Source organism: Apteryx rowi, unplaced genomic scaffold, assembly GCF_003343035.1.
Source record: "Apteryx rowi isolate R43461 unplaced genomic scaffold, aptRow1 scaffold_2, whole genome shotgun sequence".
In the NCBI taxonomy this organism is placed as follows: Eukaryota; Metazoa; Chordata; class Aves; order Apterygiformes; family Apterygidae; genus Apteryx; species Apteryx rowi.
Window position 1 is genome coordinate 8,368,754 of NW_020448307.1, and position 18,714 is coordinate 8,387,467.

An 18,714-nucleotide genomic window follows, 5' to 3' on the forward strand; every position below is an offset into this window, starting at 1 on the left:
ACCCTTGGTCTTGACAAATCTATCACTGCRCTGCCCTTTGCCGAAAGCATCTCCTTCCCTGGAAGCGAAGGAGCTTGGATGGGGATGGGGTAGACCTGCYGTCCCGCTCAAGGTCAAGAGTCAAAACGATAACGGGAGCACCCACGGGTGGGCACCCCGGCGAGAGCGGCACCCGGGTCCCCRGCGCGTCCTCCGCGGCCGGCCTGCCGACGCTCCGGCCCTTGGGATTGTCTCGCCGCTTGGGGAAAGGCAGCACTGAAGCCCTGGGCGCCCCCGCGGGGGTGTTTCACGCTGCGTTGGGCAGCGTTAGAGCCGGCTGCCGGGCGAAGGAAGGGCTCCGTGAAACGCCGTATTCGGTGAAAGCTCTGTTCTTCACCAGGGGACTTGCTGATAAGGCGAGCTTTGCTGCTTTAAAAAGCTGCTGGTTGCGCTCATCCTATCTTTAGCTCAGGTCATCAGAAAGCGTTTTCTCTTTGGAGGCGGCAGGTCCTCTCGGGGGAAAGGCTTTCCCGCGCTCGCCCCCGCCCCGTCCATTTTTCCGTCTGGTTAGTGTGCAAGCGCGCTGAAGAGGAGGTTTTTGTCCCTGCCGTAGCAGCCTGCCTGCGTCGAGTGGGCCATGGAGGAGAAGCCCTGTTCCTCTCCTGAACTGGCTGCCTCTGCCTAACGCAACACCAAGGTTAAGTGACTTGCTCAAAATTCTGCATCAGATGAATGTCAKGGCTAGTATTAAAAAGGTACTTCCCGATTTCAAGAACTCACCGACTCTGAGTTCGCTGAAAAATGCTAAACAAGAAGTGCAGCAATAAGAAGCATAGGTAAAGAGCACTCTTCCATATCTCTAATCAAAGCAAGACAGTATTTTCTGAGAGATTTTTTCCCTCAAAAAAGTTTTCCACAAAATCTCAGCAACTCCTTAAGACATTCCCAAGTGAAAGTGGCACTAGTTCTGTTTTAAAATAAGTACATACATAAAAATAAAGAAAYGAAGTCCTGTGGCCCACATGGCCTCAACTGATTTTGAACCTCCTCTAAATATTTTCATTTTCCTTCAGCAGCCAGGTGGGATGCTGGTGTCCTGGCTGATCCAATAGCCAGGGGAATGGTCTCAAAGGAGACCTCTGATTTGAACGCATCTGACTGCCTAATGCGTTTTGAGGACAGTGATGCTCTTTAACTGGGCACACACCAAAATGCAAAGTTTCTGCAGGATGTTATTTCGCAGAAAAAGGAACAAGATGGAGTCAGTGGGAACTAATTGCTTGAATGGCCTCTGCCGTCCCAAGCACCTGCACCTTGGTCTAAGCTTGACTCCTGTCATTTATGCGCTCTCGGCGCGTCATGCTTCTGGATGAAAGAGCTGAGTAGAGCTAATGAGTTGCAATGTCTTGATTTCAGCTGCGGTGGGGAACAGCTGCACAGAGAGAGGGAACCTGCCCGGCAAATGAAAGGAAAGGCCATCTGGGAGCGCAGGGGGAGGAAGAGGAGGAGGAGTAAATAGTTGGGAGGCATTTCCTTCTGCYGTGTGGTTAATCAGGCCCTCTGCCTTTCAAGGCAAATCTTGGAGGGCCAACTTGGCAACTTTCCTAGTCCTTAAAACTATTAATTTTGCATTTATAGTAAGGGAGCATTTTACTACGGGGAGCAAACAAGTGTCTGATTGTAGCAAAGTAACCGCTCTATTCTGTTTTGATTGTACACTGAGATCTGAATGAAACTCCCCCAAACTATCACCAGAGGGCTGTCACCAGAAGAGCACCCTTTGATGTAGAGGGGTCACCAGGACCAAGATCATGGCCCTGAACTTAACTTTGGGTCTGAATTACATGAAATTTAGAAACATATTTGCATCCAACCTTTGGTTTGGGAACCCACTTGCTCCATCTGTAGATTTTTAAGACTAGAAAAGACTAGTGCAATGGGCTAGCCTGTTTTCTTCTCTAATACAGCCCAAAGTATCTAATTCCTTACGATTTCTTACAACTTCCCTGTTAGAGTGTATAAAATGGCAATATGGTACCCGATAGTCAATACGGCTGTCCTTACGACAAGCCTTGAATAACTCCCACCRTGACAAAGAAGTGCAGCAAGTCGAATGCGTTGGAGAAGAAACCTTCACCTGTACCATGGTAGTGATGGATTTATGTATTGGCCAAGTGTGAGTAGATACAGTCAGACAGTGTCGGACTGACGTTACTGTACCCCRGTGGTCCCAACCACAGAACGGTTATCCTCAGGGGGAAAGGGAGGCTCTGCGTGCGTAAAAGGAAYGATCTTGCCACTTTGCCAGTGATTGGGAATGTAGAGTAAGAACGGCGTCTGAAACGGATTCTTTTTATTCAGAAATGTTCTCACCACCGGGGCTCAGCCACTGGTGCGGGAGCTCTGATGCCAAGGTTTGGGGGTTTTAACCCTAACTGTCCTCAACCTTCTGAGTCAATCTCTCTGTCTCTGGAAGTATTGCTTTATCCGTGTGTAAAATGGTGATCCCGATGGCTTGTAGGGATAGTGGTGTCAGTTCAATAGCACTTGTACGGTGTTTTTAAATGCTAAACTGAAAGAACTGGAGAAGCGCCGACCGTTAGTACTTTCTAATAGGATCTGGAAGAGGCATTTGCTGGCTGTAGCCATCCGGTGTGGCGAACGCACCGCTGATCTCCYGGTGCAGGACGGATCGCTGCCTCACAGGGCGATTTCAGCCTGTATAATCTGGACGTGCACTGCCAAAAGCCATCCRTCATCTCCTGTTGTGACCTTGTACCACCTGTCTGTTCCGTGCAAGGCCAGCAATTAAAATGTAAGGTAATGAAGACAGCAAGACATGAAAGGGCTTTTCACTAGCTGATCAAAGAGGCAGAGCACAGTGTTTTCACAACCAGAATATTGAGACCAATAGGACCGAAAATGCGGCTGGGAAAGAAAGAAAAGCAAATAGGATATTTGGAAACCAACCTACAATTCTCTCTGTCATTTCACTGTGTTGCACTAGGGGTAATTCTGTTTTGCCCTCCTACTTTTTGTGAAAAGCAGCAACTATTTACTTCCAGCCARTTACTCAGAGAATAATTCTTGTGTGTGTAAGACAAAATACTATATATACTGTTAGTGCTAAGGGCTGGACAGGAAATTTGGGTTCTAGTTCTAATGCTGTCATCATGAAAGAAGTCATTTAGATTTAAATTCTCAAGACTAAATACCGATGGTCTCCAAACTGGTGTCAAAACAGACAAATGYAGGCACTTCGGGTTCTTCGGGGGGCTGAGGACAGCAGCTCTCACTGGCTTTGCACGTGTGCGCCTAAAAGGAGAGTCTAGGCCAAGGTCCCGAAGGCTATATACATATACAGGGGTGCCTATTGCTTTACGGGCACTGAAGTCCACTGCAATTGGAAGGGAAAATTCAGATATGCCCCATAACCCAGAACAAGTATAGAAACTCTTCTAACCCTCATAACCAGGAATAAGTAGCAAAAAGATCCAGGAGCCTCAGCATGGGAGGATGCCAGAAATGCAGCCGGGTGTCAGCACGTCCGTCCGCTTCCACTCTGAGCCCTCGTACACTGTCTGCGTTGGTATGAAAATCTTTGCCGGGATTAGCCGCGTCTGCAAAGTGAAGTGTGTGTAATCGCGGGGTGGATCCGGCCCTGGCGGTGCGGGAACRCGGCAGAGAGGAGGCAGCAGCTGATGCTACACCAKGTGTAAAGCAGTACAGTAAACCTCAAGTCAACCGAGATTTAAATTTTCATTGCCTGCAATAGTGTAAATCATCTCRTTGATACCATTAGAACTGACCTGCTGAAGCAAAGCAAAGCTTTTGTTCTAATTTTTAGATACTTCCGAATAATAAGAAACTCGCTGATTTGACTGAGGCTTTTTGGAATTTTTCTTTTTTTGGTGGCCTGTTTTTTAACGGCTTCTCTTGACGACAGCCAGCCAGCACGGTTCACGTGTTTGTAGGCTGCACCTCCACCGACTGCAGAGACTGCCCTGAAAGCAGCTTTTATTTCTCGCAGATAGTGAGCAGTACAAAAAATCCTGKCCAGGAAGATGGGATTTGGGGGCAATTTCTAGGAGTCGGTCCTGTGACTTATTCATAGCTTATGCTGGAGCATACAGAGGACAAAGCAATCTGCCTAGGAAATGTCTGCTCTGCTAAAATAAACTCTGATGTATTTGGGGGGCAGGAGAATACACCCAGTCTCCTACTCCCAAAACACAGAACACCTAGAAAATATTTCTGAGAGTAGTTGTTTTTAACTGCGGAAGTTGACTGTTTGCTAAACAACCAAACTCATTGGTTTTAGGGGCCGAAACTGTAAAATATATTTCTAAATATATTCTTGTGTTTCTTTGTAACAAGTAGTTAGAGCAGTTCATAGATTCTAAAATACTTTATATGTTTTTCTTTTCCTGTTAACACCTGACCTTACCCAACAGACAATAGTATCACTCATATGTGTTTCAGCTTCAGCCTAAAGATCTCCACAGATATCATTTCAGCTCCAGAATTTCTCTCCAAGGCCAAGAAGCGTTATTCAGCCCTGAGAAATAAAATCACTTGGGTCACCAAGAAATATTCTGTTTCTTTGCACGCTTATTTTTTGGGGGGCCACTGATTTTTCCAGCACATCCGACTAAGCAAGTGTTGAAGGATTTCTGCGAATCCTGTGGGTGAACCCCTGCTTTTGCGTGGGCCCTGCTGTGGTTTGCGGAGGTGCGAGGATCTGCCTCGCTGACCCGATTGCCAGCGTGACGCCTCTATCTGTACCAGAGCTGGGAAAACTGCCCGCATCTCCTGACTTGTAGTCCTGTGTTTTAGCCATTAGCCTGTGCTTCTTTGCTGGCACCAGGCAAATGTTATTTTAAGCAGGGATGACTTAACAAATATTTTACAGTCTTGGTGGAGCCGGTGCATCAGTTGTCCGGCACATAGAGACGGATTAAAATTGCCCTGCTTCGCTTCTCTGCATTTTCAGCTCTTTGCTTTGGCAAAGCTTGTCCTTTTGCTCAGGAAACAGTTTATTGTCTTATTCTGCCTCTTAGAGTATTAAACCCGGCTCCACTGACATGACTCGCACGTGCGGTTCCAGCGACTCTTTTGTGCGGCGGCGGCAAAACTTGCCCGTTTGCTCTCGTCTCAGCCCCGTGGCTCTCGTACGTGTTTCAGGCCAGAGTCGGGGGCAAGAATGCGATGGAAACGGTAGCAACGTTTGCGAGCTGCTCCTCTAGATGAGGCACAGCAGGAATCGCTTTCGCTGTTGCTAAAATCCGCAGCAATAACCTGGTGCAGCGGGTGCCTTTGAGTTACTGCTGTGCTCTTTGCTTCCTTGGGACTTCTGGACAAGCCGCAGTGGGGAAGGGAGCAGAGAGAAGTTCAGGGATCCTTAAAGATCCCTTGTTGGCACCTATAGGGAAAAAACCTGTGCGGGCTGGTGTACTACCCGCTAACTGCAAGAAGCAGGAGTGGTGTGACCTCTGTAAAGGCTGGGCTGGAGCCGGTCTAAAAAAAAAAGTAAAGCAAGCTACTTTGACAGGGGAAAAGCTGATGAAACTAGTTAAGAAAACGGACGTTCCCTTTAGTATGGGAGCGAACTAGGAACAGAGGTTAGGAGGGGCCTTCGACTGATTGATTTGTCGCTAAACGGGCCTTTCCTACCAAACGATACTCTCACGTGGCAGGATTTAAAATGACTACAGGAGGCAGTAACTTATTCTGCGTCACTCTGCTGAACCTTGATTGATTAACTTTCACAAATGTATCGCCAGCGGCCGAGCTTCTGTTGGGAGAAACCTCCRTTTCCCTCTCTTCCTGCATCCAAATTTAGATCTTCTACTAAATTCCTATTGCGGTAAATAACTAACTACCTGGGAATGAAAAATCAGGCTCCGTCTGGAAGCCTATTCCCCTTCCCACTCTGGAGGCAACTGGAAGAGCATTTTAAAGGTGCTGATTCTTCTTAATAATCCCCATTAACAAGAACTCACTCACGGTTGATACAGATCTAAACTGTTGTCAGCGAGATGAATTAGGAGCAGGGAGCTAGGGAGAGAGGGTTGTTTATCTGTTGTTTTCCTGCTGGGCTTCTCAAGAACACGGAACTGTTTAGCTAATTCCTGCCAGGACCAAATCTCCTCGCTTTCTGACTCCACAGAGTAACTTTCTAAGGAAGAACTTACTGAATTTAAGGAATAAAGTTCTGGCCGCAGATGCACTTTAGGAATTGCAGGAGTATTATCTGGGAAAAAACAATTACCTCCAATTCTACGAAACTGCTAAAGACAAGGGATTTGATATCGGTCCCTTACAGCTGGCATGTTTGCTCATTATTTAACCTGTTACTTTAAAAACTGTGTAAATTCCGAAGAGTTTGTATAAACCCGCCTTATGCTGTTTGTCTGAAGAAGACAAGTGGTGCTGAGCCACACTTGCTCCCGGTACCTTCAGCTGGAGTTGGTAACACTGAACTCTTTAAAAATAAATAAATAAAAAATAAAAATAAAAGCTGGTCTAGAACGGAGAACTAAATTTCAGTGCCAGATTATGTGAGACCAGATTCACGTGAAAATCTTTTTAACATCTTTCCTACACCTCCTAGCAAGCCCTCAGATCCTGAGGGGATTCAGAATTACAGATTCCCTAGGGAAACTGCAGTATCCTGTGCTCTTCTCTGGAATCATGTAGCCATAGCTTTCTCGTGGTAGTCTATGGATGTGYGATGCCTCAGGCTGAGGCAGAAAAGCATGTGAGCGTTGATGCATTTGGTTTTTCTAAGCGTTTGAGAGGAATGGGTGTCATGACCGTGCCGGGGTGCGTGCCGACAGCCTCAGCGCCTCTGGAAGTCCTGGGGAGACCTTTTACCGCAGCTTGACCCTGTTGGCTGTGCTGGCTCCGGCGGCCGCTCCTGCTGCGGGGCTGCAGCCAGCGGCGGGACGGAGCTCGTTGCAACGGCGCGTGAGGACAGCGAGCCCCCCTTGGGCGAAAGCAGTGTGCTGGGGGGTAATTCCCACTGCGGATTTCTCTCGCGCTTCCCCCAAATCCAGCTAATGAAAGGCCTGTGGCTGCTCCTCTCTGCGCGGCTGCCGGAGCCGCTGCCAGAGCTGGGCCGGAGCGCTGGCCTCGATTTCAGGCAGCTGCAGTTGTGTCCTCTGCCTAAATCACTTTCTGAATCGGCTCCAAGGCTCCGGCTGCTGTTCCAAGTCCCTATCTTATCCCGCTGTGCATCTGTTTGTGATGCAATTCCCGCAGGAACGGGGAAGTATGGGGAGGAGGGGAGCGTGTGAGCGGCTTTTCGGGCAGGGTCTGTAGCTCACTGATCCCTGGCAAGGACGAGGGTAGCGCAGTCCTGGAAATCGGACCCGAAGCCAGTGCCCAGAGCAGCCTTTGCAGAGTAACAGCAGGCCTAAGTCCTGCTGGATGGTCCGATTCCCTGAAAGCTGTAGCTGTAAGATATTATAGAAAAAAAATAGGAAGGGAAAAAATGAGGGGATCTGAGAGGAGGGAAAAGATGTTCAGAAATTACAGGAGTGAGAGGGGTGCTGGGGTGACGTGTGSAGTTATTTCTACCCCGGCTTCTTCTGGACTCGCAGTGCAGTTCATCCCGATAGACYGCTTAACAGAGGGCCCTGTTCAGGGCTGGTTTCTGAAAGCAGAATGATTCCTGTTTTAGCTAATCTTGATACCTCCCCTCATGTTAACTCAGGATTTGCCCTTTTCTGCTGAGGGCTCCCTGTGTACTCTGGATTTTGGTCCTGGCCAAGGTCTGCTGTGGCTGCAGGAGTGGCAGGAGCCATGGGTYCCTCTCGAGCCTGCTACTTCCACCCCAGAGGAGCACGAGCTGGGAACCAAATCCAACCGTAAATAACGCCTCTGTCGCAGAGCAGGCAGGTAGCACTGTTCCCATTTTACAGATGAGGCAAACTGAAGCACGGAAATGTAACCCCCCGGGCATCCACAGGGCAGACTCTACCTCTACCAGGTCTCTCCGACCCCCTCCCACGCTCTCTCCCGAGGGCTCTCAGGGAGGTAGATACCCCCTGACTCCCTTAGAGCAGAATATTTTCTGGTTAACCTGCTGCCCCTCTACCACCTGCTGAAGTTCAYGTGAGTCCTTCCAATGCAAAGATTGTACGGGAAGGAGGCAGAAGTTAAAATGCAGCCAGTGATCCCAGGATTGGAGGGTTTCACGTGAGGAGCTGGAGTAGCCTTTGCTTCTTCCCGGGCCGCGCAGCCCCAGAGCTGACTCCCAGGTCCCATGTGCCCAGCGGGGACAGCTGATGTCCGTGCTTTGGACCTTGCAGACTGGGGGGCTCTGAGGCCCTTTTGTTGTAAAAGGACACGATGTCCCTCTGCCTCTTGGGTCAGTGCCCCAAGGCAGACCCTCTTCGGGGTGGCAGAAGGCCCCCTTTGGCCAGCCCTGGGACCCAGACAGGTGTTTGCACTCCCCGTTGCATTAGGGGCCTTGAGAGCAGCACCCAGGACTAGTCTTCCATTTGCGGGGATAGGGAGGAGGTGGGAGCTCCTTATCTGTGCAATCCTACCTCGGGGGTGTGCGGGGGGKGTGTGTGTGGTCCCTTTGGGAAGGAGGAATAGAAGCTGGAGAAGGCTCCCATTCACCGGAGCCTTTCATCCCATGTCCCAGGGCCACAGCCACCCTGTCTCCATCCCTGTTTACTGATGGGGCCGATATGGCCAAGGCAGGAGAGGTTGCAGGTTCCCCTAATCGCCTTATCAGCGGCCCGGACAATCTCAGACACTCAGAGGATGTTTTGACTGCGCTGAATTACAATGTTTGTTGTTTCTCACTCCCAATAATTGACATTTGATAGCGACTACTGTAAAAGCGGCCGAGGGGCTGGGGCAGGGCGAGAGGAGCGGAGCGGAGAGGCAGGGAGCCGGGCGGCGGGGATCAATTCCCCTCCAGCAGAGCCCGAGCTGCTCGGTTCGTGGCTTGGGGTCCGTCCTGCACACAGACCCCCTTCTGCGCGGGGAAGAAATCAGCCCTCGCCGCGGCTCCCGGAGACACGGAGCGACCGGGCCCCCCCGTCCCGTCCCGCGGCGGGTCCGGGCTCCGTCCGGGAGACGGCGGGGAGCAGGGCGTCCCCGGCCCGGCCCGGGGGGGTGAGATGGGAATTAGGTCCGTGCACCGCCCTCCCGCCCGGGCGGCGGGTTCAATCCGACCCGCTCTCCGGAAAAGCAGCTTTAAAAACACTTTTTGAAAGTCATTTTAAAATGCGAGCGCCGTTTGCACGATGCGAAACGGGAATTGCTCAAATTCGGGTAGGCGACGAAACCAAACGGGGGAAGAAAAAAAAAAAAGGGGGAAAACCCCCAAAGCCCCCGAGGCGGAGGAGGTAGCAGCGGTGAGCGCGGCCCCGCGGTGGCAGCGCCCGGGCGGGAGGCTCCGCGGCCGCGCAGGGGGCTGTCCCGGGGGGTGCCCGGGTCCCGGCCGCGGAAGGAAAGCCAGGGAGCCGCGCGGTGTTAAGCCACTCTCTTTAATGACAAAATCGCTGATCTCCATCAGCTTGTACAGCAAAGGGAAACACGTACGAAGGGGCGGCGGGGCAAGGAGCAGACAGTGCATTTCAATGCTAACTCACGTTTTAGTGCATAACCCTACAGGGACCTGGCATGTCGGGGGGGTCTGAATTCCTCGGCCGGGGTGGGGTGGGGGTCTGTCCTCGTCCGTGCGCTGGCCGGAGCTGCCGCCGTCTCCTCTCCCGCTCCGGGCAGCGGCACAGGGCGCCTCCGGGTGCAGCACCCAGCCGAAGGCCGGCGGCAGCAGCCCGGCAAGGGGAGACGTAGGGGCTGCGAGACACTTAACTGGCCGGACAGCAGTGACCATACGGGAAGTGCAAAAATTAAACGTGAATCTCAACAATAATTATTATAATAGTAGAAAAAAAAAGTTCGCAGGGCTCGGCTTGCACTTGTCAGTTATTCGGAACGAGTCAAGCAAAACGACAGGCTGCTTTGGAAAAAGGAAGGAGGGGAATTAGCGGGGCAAAGGCCCCCATGGACGGGGGAGCCGAGAGGGGCCAGGCGTCGTCCGCTCCCCGCAGCGCCGAGCTTCCCCTTCCTCCTGCCTCGGCTCACGCGGAGCAGAGCCGCTGCACGAAACGCTCCAGACCTTCCCCTGGAAATGGGCACCACGCTAGTGAATTCCGCTAGGATACTACATTGAACTGTCCTCCTCATCCTCCCTGCGGTCTGCAAATGTCCCAGCACCGGCTCGCTGGCGTGGCAGGCGCGGCCGAGGCCCGTCCGCCCGCTGCACCCCGAGTCCGAGCCCCGCCGGCGCTGGCGGGGCGCGCAAGGGCGCGGAGCTCTCTACCAGGCGCGGATCCCGTGCAGCGTGGAAATGCCCGCGTTGCCCTGCGGGATGGGCGTTTGCACTGAATTCAAGTCCCCTACCCCGAAGTTCATGAAGTTGTTGCCGGCCGCGGAGGGCTGCATGGTCTGCATGGAGGGGTAGTTGCAGTTGTAGTTGGCATTGCAGGCGGGGCTGTTGTAGTTGGTGTACGCAGGGTAGGCGTTGTAGCTGTAGGGGTTAATGCTGACATTGTACGGTGAACTGTAGGGAGAAGACTCCCCCAAGCAGGGCTTCCCGTCGCGCACCAGGACAGGCACCGCTATCCGCCGGGGCGGCGGGATCCCCACCATTTCGAGGGTCTGATCCTGTCTCTGCCTTTTGCATTTATACCTTCTATTCTGGAACCAAATTTTAACCTGGGTAGAGGTGAGCTTTAGGACGTTTGCTAGATGGTCTCTCTCGGGGGCCGAGAGATACTTCTGCTGCTTGAACCTTCTCTCCAGTTCGTAGACCTGGGCTTGAGAAAAGAGCACACGAGGTTTCCTCCTCTTCCTTTGTCTGGGGCGCTCGGGATCTTCCAGGTCTCTTTTCTCCTGCTCCAGGCTCTTGTGCAGGGAACACAGTTCTGCAGCAAAACAAACGGGAAAAAAAAAAAAAAAACCCTCGCAAAAAAACAAAAAACAACCCCCCCCCCAAAAAAAAAAGAAAGCAGTGCTCAGTAATCCGTGTGCACCATAACGGAGCACCGTGCCGACTTTACACCCGGACACTTCCTCCGGCCCTTGCCGCTGGCTCCCCGTGGCCCGGGGTGCTGCGGGTCCCCGCTGCGGTTCCTGCTCTTGCAGCGGCGGCACCCAGCTCCGCCAGGCGCTTTACAACTCCCTCCTGAGCAATTTCCCACCAAAATATTTTTCACTGAAGACAGGGTCGCTCCGTGCACCGGTCTGAGTCTCCATCTCCTCCGACACAGCCTTGGTGCATGTGGCCTTCGCACTGATGCCCACCCCGACCCCGCGGAGACACGCTCAGCCTCGCTGTTTAGAAATAAGGTCTGTTGCCTAATTTCTCTCGGGACAAGCTCCAGGCCTGCGCATAGCCGGGCGGCTCTGCCCCTGCCCTGTTTTGCAGCAAACACCGCCGGGGCGGCCGCGGCCCCTCCGCGACCGTGCCCCCGCCGGCGCCTTTCGAGGGGTGTCCCCCGGCCCCGGGAAGCAGACCGGGAGCGGGGACACTTCTCTTCATCTCTACCCTGCCCCCCCCACTGCTGCAGGGCAGGGCCGGCTGCGCGGCTCCGAGCCGGGAGGGGATGAAGGCGCCTTCCCTTGCCCTGCTCTTCCTCCCCAGGCTCCCGGGACGGCTCGGCCGGGCCGGCGGAGCTGCCGCCGGCGCCCAAGGGCGGGCAAGGTCCCTCTAGTCCTTCCCCCCACGGCCCTATCGAGGGTCCCTAGGAAGGCCGAGCCGCCCTCGGCGAGCCCGCAGCCCCGGGGCTCGGGGGYTGCTCCCCCCCCTACCCTCCTCCGTCCCTTTTTAGCAGCGTTGAGGCCACCGGCGTGACTCGCACGTTTTACCTTTCTTGTCCGCCTTGGCGTCCTTGGCCGAGTCCATTTCCACGTAGCTTTTAACGTAGTAGGAGCTGGGGAAGGCGCTTTTGGCCGGGTGCGCCTCGGGCAGCTCCTCCCGCAGCTCGGGCAGGGCTGGGGGCTCGGCGCTGTACGTCTCCTGCTTGAAGGTGGAGAGCATGCAGGAGGGCGAGGACAGCGCCGAGAGCTCCATGGGCGCCAGGCCGCTCTGATGCTGCTCCAGGTTCAAAATATCCTTGACCGAGAAGGGTGTCGTTGTCACAGGGCTAGGAAACATTGCGGAGGAGAGCGGGGCAGCGGCCGCAGCCCAGGGTCATGGGAAGGCAGATGAGGAGCAGCCAACCTGGAGCAGTGGTGGAGCGTGGGCTCACGGAGGGGGCACATAGCATTCCCGCGATTAGCCTTGACTCGTGCGCTGGAGGCAGGTAGGACCAGACCATAAGGGAGGGGAAGGAGGGACTAGGCAGTTTTTGGGTGACTTTAGCTTTCTATTGGCCAACATTGCAGTGATGGGATGAGAGATGCAAAGTTCCATGTCACCTAATATAGTAATACATCTCAAAAACATCCCCACGCATTTAAAGGGGCGGCACTGTATTTATCCAGCTTTCCCCGCTGAGTTTGTTGATCCATTAAAAAAAAATCYAGAATGGCCTAGTGTGTACAAAGCCACTATCTGATGCCATCTATCATACAGTCAGATTAAATAAACAGGCCGGGAGGAAACCATCAACCAAATATGTGCTGATTTCAATTTTTTTACAAAAAGGAACGGAGGTTTCGTTTTTTAGTGTTCTGCAATATCCGATCGCAGGAACTAGAAAACGGGAGTTCAYTGCTATGTGAAGCTCGTTCAAGGGGAAATCCGTCCTTGAGGTTTAAACAGAGATATTCTGACGCGGCACAGCGCCTGCAAAGTCCTAATAGGAGAGAGACCCTAAACAGCCTCTGCCTGGCTTTGGGGCGGATGTTGGTTGTTTTGTTTGAAAACTTTGCAAACAGAGACGGGGGGAAAAAACACTGCTGTCTGCAAAAAATCTCGCGTTGAAGGCGTTGCAAAATAGACAGGGTTCCTGGGAGTGACACGGGAGCAAACATCGCAGTGTCAAAGCGGCTGGCCGCGGTGCCGGGAGGCTGGGGCGAGCCCCGGCCCCGGCTCCCTCGGGCCGGCCCCGACGGCGACTCTCCCCTGCGCACGGCCAACCGCGGGTCCTTGGACTCAAGGAGCAGAACTGGGAGCTCATTAATTTAATGCACTTGGAGTCACTAAAATAAACGTTAGCGGCAAACTCCCAGGTTGAGGAGGGGCGTTACGGCGCTTTCTGGCTTGGGGGGGCGGGGGGGGAGCGGAAAAAAAAATCCCCTTGAGCGACTTCTTTGGTGCGGATTGCCCGGCTCCGAAAGGCAAGGGGGAACGGCTCGTCCCCCTCTGAGCCCCAGCGCGGCCGAGGGCGATAAGAGATAAGGAAAGGGACGGGGCCCGGGGGGAGCCGGAGCGGAAAAGGCTTCCATGGATGCGGTGAGTTGGCGTGTCCTTGGCCGGGGCAGCGAGGGGTGCCCGGAGCTGCAGGGCGTTTTGAGCGGTTTGTCCCTGTGCTCCGGCCGGGAGCAGCGGGCGATTCTCGGCCGCGCTTCATTCCTCCGCCCGCAGACGGAGAAAAATCCTCCGAGGCGGGTAAAAACCCGGGTCTGTGGCCTCGCCGGTGGCCGTGGGCTCCGGGGGCAGCGGCAGAGCCCGGCAGAGGGGCACGGAGCCGGCTCCGCCGAGCCGCCGGCACGGGGCACCTGCCCGCCGCAGCCCTCCCGGGGCTGATCCTCCTCGCTCTGCCCCTTCCCTCGGGCCCTGAACATACCGGCTACCTTTTATATCCCCCCTTCCATTGCCCCTCGAGGAGGGTTTGTGCCTCGGGCTCCGTTCTGGGGAATTTAGTTAAGGATTTTTGTCGGCGGTGCCGTGACTTTCGTACCGGGTCTTTCGGGGACCGCGGCCGGTGCTGCAGCAACATCCGAGCCACTTAAAACTCCTGCTGCAAAGGTCTGCTGGTGTCCTGGGACCTTTTTGTTAGTGAATCGGATCCGGATCTTGCGATGACAGTTGGAGCGATTAGTGTGTAGAGGGAGGTCTGAAATATTGCTATTTAATGAGGGGAGGGAGAAGGCAAGGCGGCCATCTCGCTCTGCAACTGGGCTTCCCTGGGAAACAGCTCCCGAGGAGCCCGGGCCGGCTCGGGGGGGATTTTGCTCGTTTGCAGGAAAAGGAGCACAGCCGCCAAGTGTGTGTGTGTGTGAGAGTGAGTGTAGCCTCGGCAGGGCTGCTTGTGCACGTTTGTAGACCGTTTCATGGCAAGGGCATAAGGAGGGAGTCTTTGCCGGGGTGGCCCGGCGTAGTTACCCGTGTCGGCGAAACCGGCCGTCTGCGCCGGACCGACGGTCTTTCTGACCTCGCTGCCTCCTTTTGTTACTCTACAAGCTAATYGGGATCGGTTATGTAGATACTTAAAAAAATAATAAAATAAAATCCTGACCCGCTGCTGCTGGCTCGCATCTTCCGCGGGCGGCAGAGAGCGGGTTCAGCGCTCCCTTCCCCCAGCCCGGCCCACCGGGGCCCAAAATGCCTTTCCCGGGAAAAAACTGGAGCTGGACAGGCACGATGCAACGGGAAATGGCTCTCGGCAGCGCCTGTCCCGCAGATCCTTCCCTCCGCCCGGTGAGTCCGGAGCGCATCCCCGGCGGGGCGGCCCCGGCGGGCTCTGCGAGCGGGGAAATGGGAGCTGCCCGCGGACAAAATGTTCTTAACTGAAAATTGAAGGGCTTCCTGCAGACCCCGAATCACACGCCCGCTCCCGATCGATGTGGGCCAGGCTGCAGAGGGTGGAAGTGATTAATTGAACGATAAGCCGGAGCTATCATTTGGAATGTCATTAATGCGTCGGGGAGACATTCATTGGAGACAGACAGCGTTATCTCCGCTTTATCTTCAACAATGCATCACTTTTAATACCGCAGTTTAGAAACAAATGGGGGCTTTAGCCTCAGCCCTTCTCTGCGTGTTTATATTTTTGGAAGAATCACAACTAGTGGGAGTCCCGGCCTCGGCCCCCTGATAAATGAACATTAGCACTTTTTAGAACTACTGTATCAACAAAAAGAGCTGCAGGGCCGCAATAATTGGTGAAAAAGCAAACACTCCGCAAAGAGAGGCCAGGTCTGCTCTGTGTCCGGCTGATTGATGAATAAGTCAGTGACATACAGCAGCTCACGGACTTTTCGGGTCGGGGCTCAGCTCCCACATGCCCCCCGCCTCTTTTCCCCTTCTCCTTTGCTCTCCACCAGCCCGCTGRAGCCCGGCTCCCCGCTGCAAACGGCGTCTCGGCCGAGGGCGGTGCGCGGGGCCGAGCAGAGGGGACGGAGCGACCGCTCCACCCCGGCGGGCCGGGGCTTGCTGCAGCACCGCGGCTCGGCTCCCGTGCGAGCCCGTCCCTGCGGGCCCCGCGGAGCCGCAGCGGGGACCCGGCTGCCCGCCGCGGCCGAGMGGGGCACGGGGGAGCCCCGGGCGGCCGGGCCCAGCCCCGCGCAGGGCTCCTCACCCCTCCAAAAAGGGGTGCTTCTACCCTGGGGCATCCCGGCCCTGGGGCTGCACCCCGAGCTCTCCTATAGCGGGCTCTTGCCCTCCGGGGGGTGGCGGCTTTTGATTACAGGCCGGTAGGTGTGAAATCAGAATCGGGCCTTAAATACACGTGAAAAGGAGTAAAGGAAAATAGGGCCCCCGAGGAGGGCCCTGAAAACCCGTCTCCAGCCCACGGGACCCACGTCGTCTGGGTTTAAATGGAGGCGATGGAGGGGTGAGGCAAACGGCAGCTTTTCTGCTGGCTGCAAGGGGAAGAGGCCGTGTTTGAAAGAGACCCTGCTCCCTCCGGCCGGGTTCACACGCTTGGCAGGTTGCTCTCGTTGCCTGCTCGAGGCCGAGCCTGACTCCCGCTCCCAGACAAGCTCCTCGCCGAGGAGGGTTGACTTTCACACCCCCTCATTGCTCTTCGCCTGGATTCTTAAATGCCATTAAAAAAAAAAAAAAAAAAAAAAAAGCTTTTCTTGCCGAAAACAAACCTCCCCCCTCAATTAGCTCCGGAGCGCACATCCTCTCTCCCCCTGAGATTTCGACACCTCGGACTGTTTAGAGAGAGAGAGATGGAGCCCTTTTAAAAAGTTTTGCTCTTAATCCCAGTCGGTTAAGATGTCCAGAGCTCCCTCCCGCTTTAATTCCCGGCTATCTCCCGAGGACTCTGTTTATACCTTACCAGTAAACGCCGGGGTTTGAAACCTTGTCACTAATTGAGTGCTAACACTTCAGGTGCTATAGATTTGTTAAGAGCCAGTAGTCCAGAAATAGCCTATTAGGGTTTCCTTGAGCGAATTTGTGCCAATCTCACAGTTCCCACCGTGGGCGGCAGGAGCCACTGGGACCTCGGGATCTCTGTGGATCCCTTAGGGCTTCCGAAGGTCTTTTGGGCTGTTCTCTGTTCCAAAAGATTTCTAAGCACGAGCAAAGACGTTGGAAAGTGCTTCTGTGAAACGGCGAGCCTCGCTTGAATAAGTTTGCCTCGCCCGCTAGTGTCGTCTGCGGTGCGTGTCCTTCGCGGCAGGGGCCGGGGCGGGCAGCCCTGGGCGACGCTTTCTGTGGCTGCCAGGGGGGTCGAGTTTGCTTTGCAGCCCTTTAAATTTCCGCAGAGGAAAACGGCTTTGGAGCTGTCCAGGCACATCATTCGGCTGCAGCTAAAATAATCTATTTTTTTTTTTGCTATATGTATATTTTTTGTCCTTTTTTTTTTTTCCCCCTAACGAAACGCCCTTTCCCCCACCAACCTGCTGCGCTCTTAGCGCCGTGCTGCTGGCAGTAAGTGCAGCCCCGCTCCAGGGTCTGTCTGGTCTCAGGGACCGCGCAAGGGAATTTTGACCTTGGCGGCCGAGGCAGGGAGAGGGGGCCTTGGAGCGGGGCTGCGGGGCCTGCTGGTGGCCGGGACTGCTGCCCGGGTGCCCTGCGAGCCGCAGGGCTCCTGCGGGAGCCTCCTCCGGGCACGGGCCCGCCCGGCCACCGGGCAGGTGCGGGGTGGCCGCTCCGCCGCCGGCGCTCGGACTCCTCCTGCCTTTGGGGCTCCTGCCCACCACCGTGGGAACCTGGCTTGCTCCTGCCGTGCGCTTAGTCCCTGCAAAGCCTCGGGCCCAGCTCCCCTCCATGCAAACCGCTTCCCAGCTGGAGAGCGCAAAGCAGTTAAAGGCGGTGATCCAGCCACAGGCTGGCAGCTGCCGAGCGGTAACGCTCAAACAGCAGCAGGCAGGGCGCAGGAGAAAGTACCAAAGACTTACTAGTGTCTTCCCCATGTTTCGGGACGAATTACGAAAAACCTAGAATAAAACCGTTGCGCTTTATTTCGATTTTGGTAGCCGCCCCCCCCCCCCTTCGCTTTTCAGGCAGGCCACGGGCTGCTTGGGAGAAGGGGCTGGAAGATTGCTGGGTCGCTGCTCTCCTGTCTCTCTGCGGATCTCAGGAAGGCTGACCTGGCTAGCAAATCTCGCTGTGGATTTCCCTGCTGCCCTCGCTGGGCTCTGTGCCTGGAATCTGACAATTAGACTGGCTCTTGCACCGCTAGCGCTAGAGGTGTGGGTTTTTTTTCTTTTTTTTTCCTGGCTGAAGCTAAAGCTGGGAGAGGGTCAGATGAATCAAAGACTGTTTTAAACCTCATTTTCCTGCCTGTGACTGTGCTGGGTTCATTGGTGGAAGAGAGCGAGCTAGCACTTCGTCTTCCTTCCCACTGCCTCCCCTCCTAGTACCTGAATATTAATGCAGCGATCGCGTTTTTAATGCCGACTCCAGTATACGCCGTTTATTTCTGCTCGAGTAACAGCTTTTTAACGTGGCCAGTTTGTTACCAAAGCGCTTGTTCGTTGAGTTTCGAGGGGAAACGCACACAGGGAAGAAGCAACACAATTATTTAGGGACAAGAAAATTAAACGAACGAAGCGACTTTCCCAATAAGTAAATGCAACAACGGTTTGACACAAAAGTCCAGTACCCAGGACATACCGGTGTCTATTGATGGCCAAGGAAACTGGTTTAAAACCGAAATACCTTCCAGACACTATCGGAAGCGGGCTGTTTCGAAGGACCAAGCTCCGCAGGCAGCGGGGTGGGAGGCTCTGGAAAGCCGTGCGGCGCTCCCCTGCCCTCTCCCGCGGCGCCGTGGCCTGATCCTGCTCCCGGTCCGTGGAAAGGTTCCCACCGGATCGGGAAGCTAGAAACCGCTGCAAGGATTTCAGGGCGTTTGCAGCTTGTCTGTCCGCACGATGTTTTCCAGAGGAGATAAAGGTCTGACTTCTCGGATACTTCCTGCTGGCCGTGCAAATCCGATCCGTCTTGCGATGTCACGATGCGCGCTTTGCCCTCCGCGGGAGCGGGGGGCGTCCGGGCCCGGGGGCGTCGGGGTGCGGGGTCTCCCCTTGGCCGAGCAGCCAAAGGGAGCGAGCGTGGGGGGCACACCGAGCGCAAAGACGGGGGTTTGGGCTTTGCTCGTCCTAAACGCGACTTCCCCGCCGCCGGGATAAGGAAGCCGCCGGCCAGGAACAGCTCTCCCCCCGCGGTGCTGCTCCCTGCAGCAGGACCCAGCCTGGCCCCCCTCGCCCTCCCGGGAGAGCCCCTTCCCGAGGGGATTAGTTGCGCCGGCCGAGGAGGGAGGGTGAACCCGGGCGAATAGAGTTACAGAGCTGTGACCCTCCGCCCCGCTCCAGGGTTTCCCGGCCGGGTCCCGTCTGCTCCTCCGAGGGCTCCGCCTGTAA

The 18,714-nt window shown here is 54.9% G+C and overlaps 1 protein-coding gene across 1 annotated transcript; it reads right to left on the bottom strand.

Moving 5' to 3' along the window:
* Nucleotides 1-10,323: 10,323 nt before the first annotated feature.
* Nucleotides 10,324-12,163, bottom strand: NKX2-5 (NK2 homeobox 5). Its single transcript, XM_026063470.1, has 2 exons — nucleotides 11,875-12,163; nucleotides 10,324-10,931 (listed from the first exon to the last, which is right to left on the bottom strand). Exons 1-2 carry the CDS (start codon nucleotides 12,161-12,163, stop codon nucleotides 10,324-10,326), a joined length of 897 nt encoding a protein of 298 aa, XP_025919255.1.
* Between the last annotated feature and the right edge of the window lie 6,551 nt (nucleotides 12,164-18,714).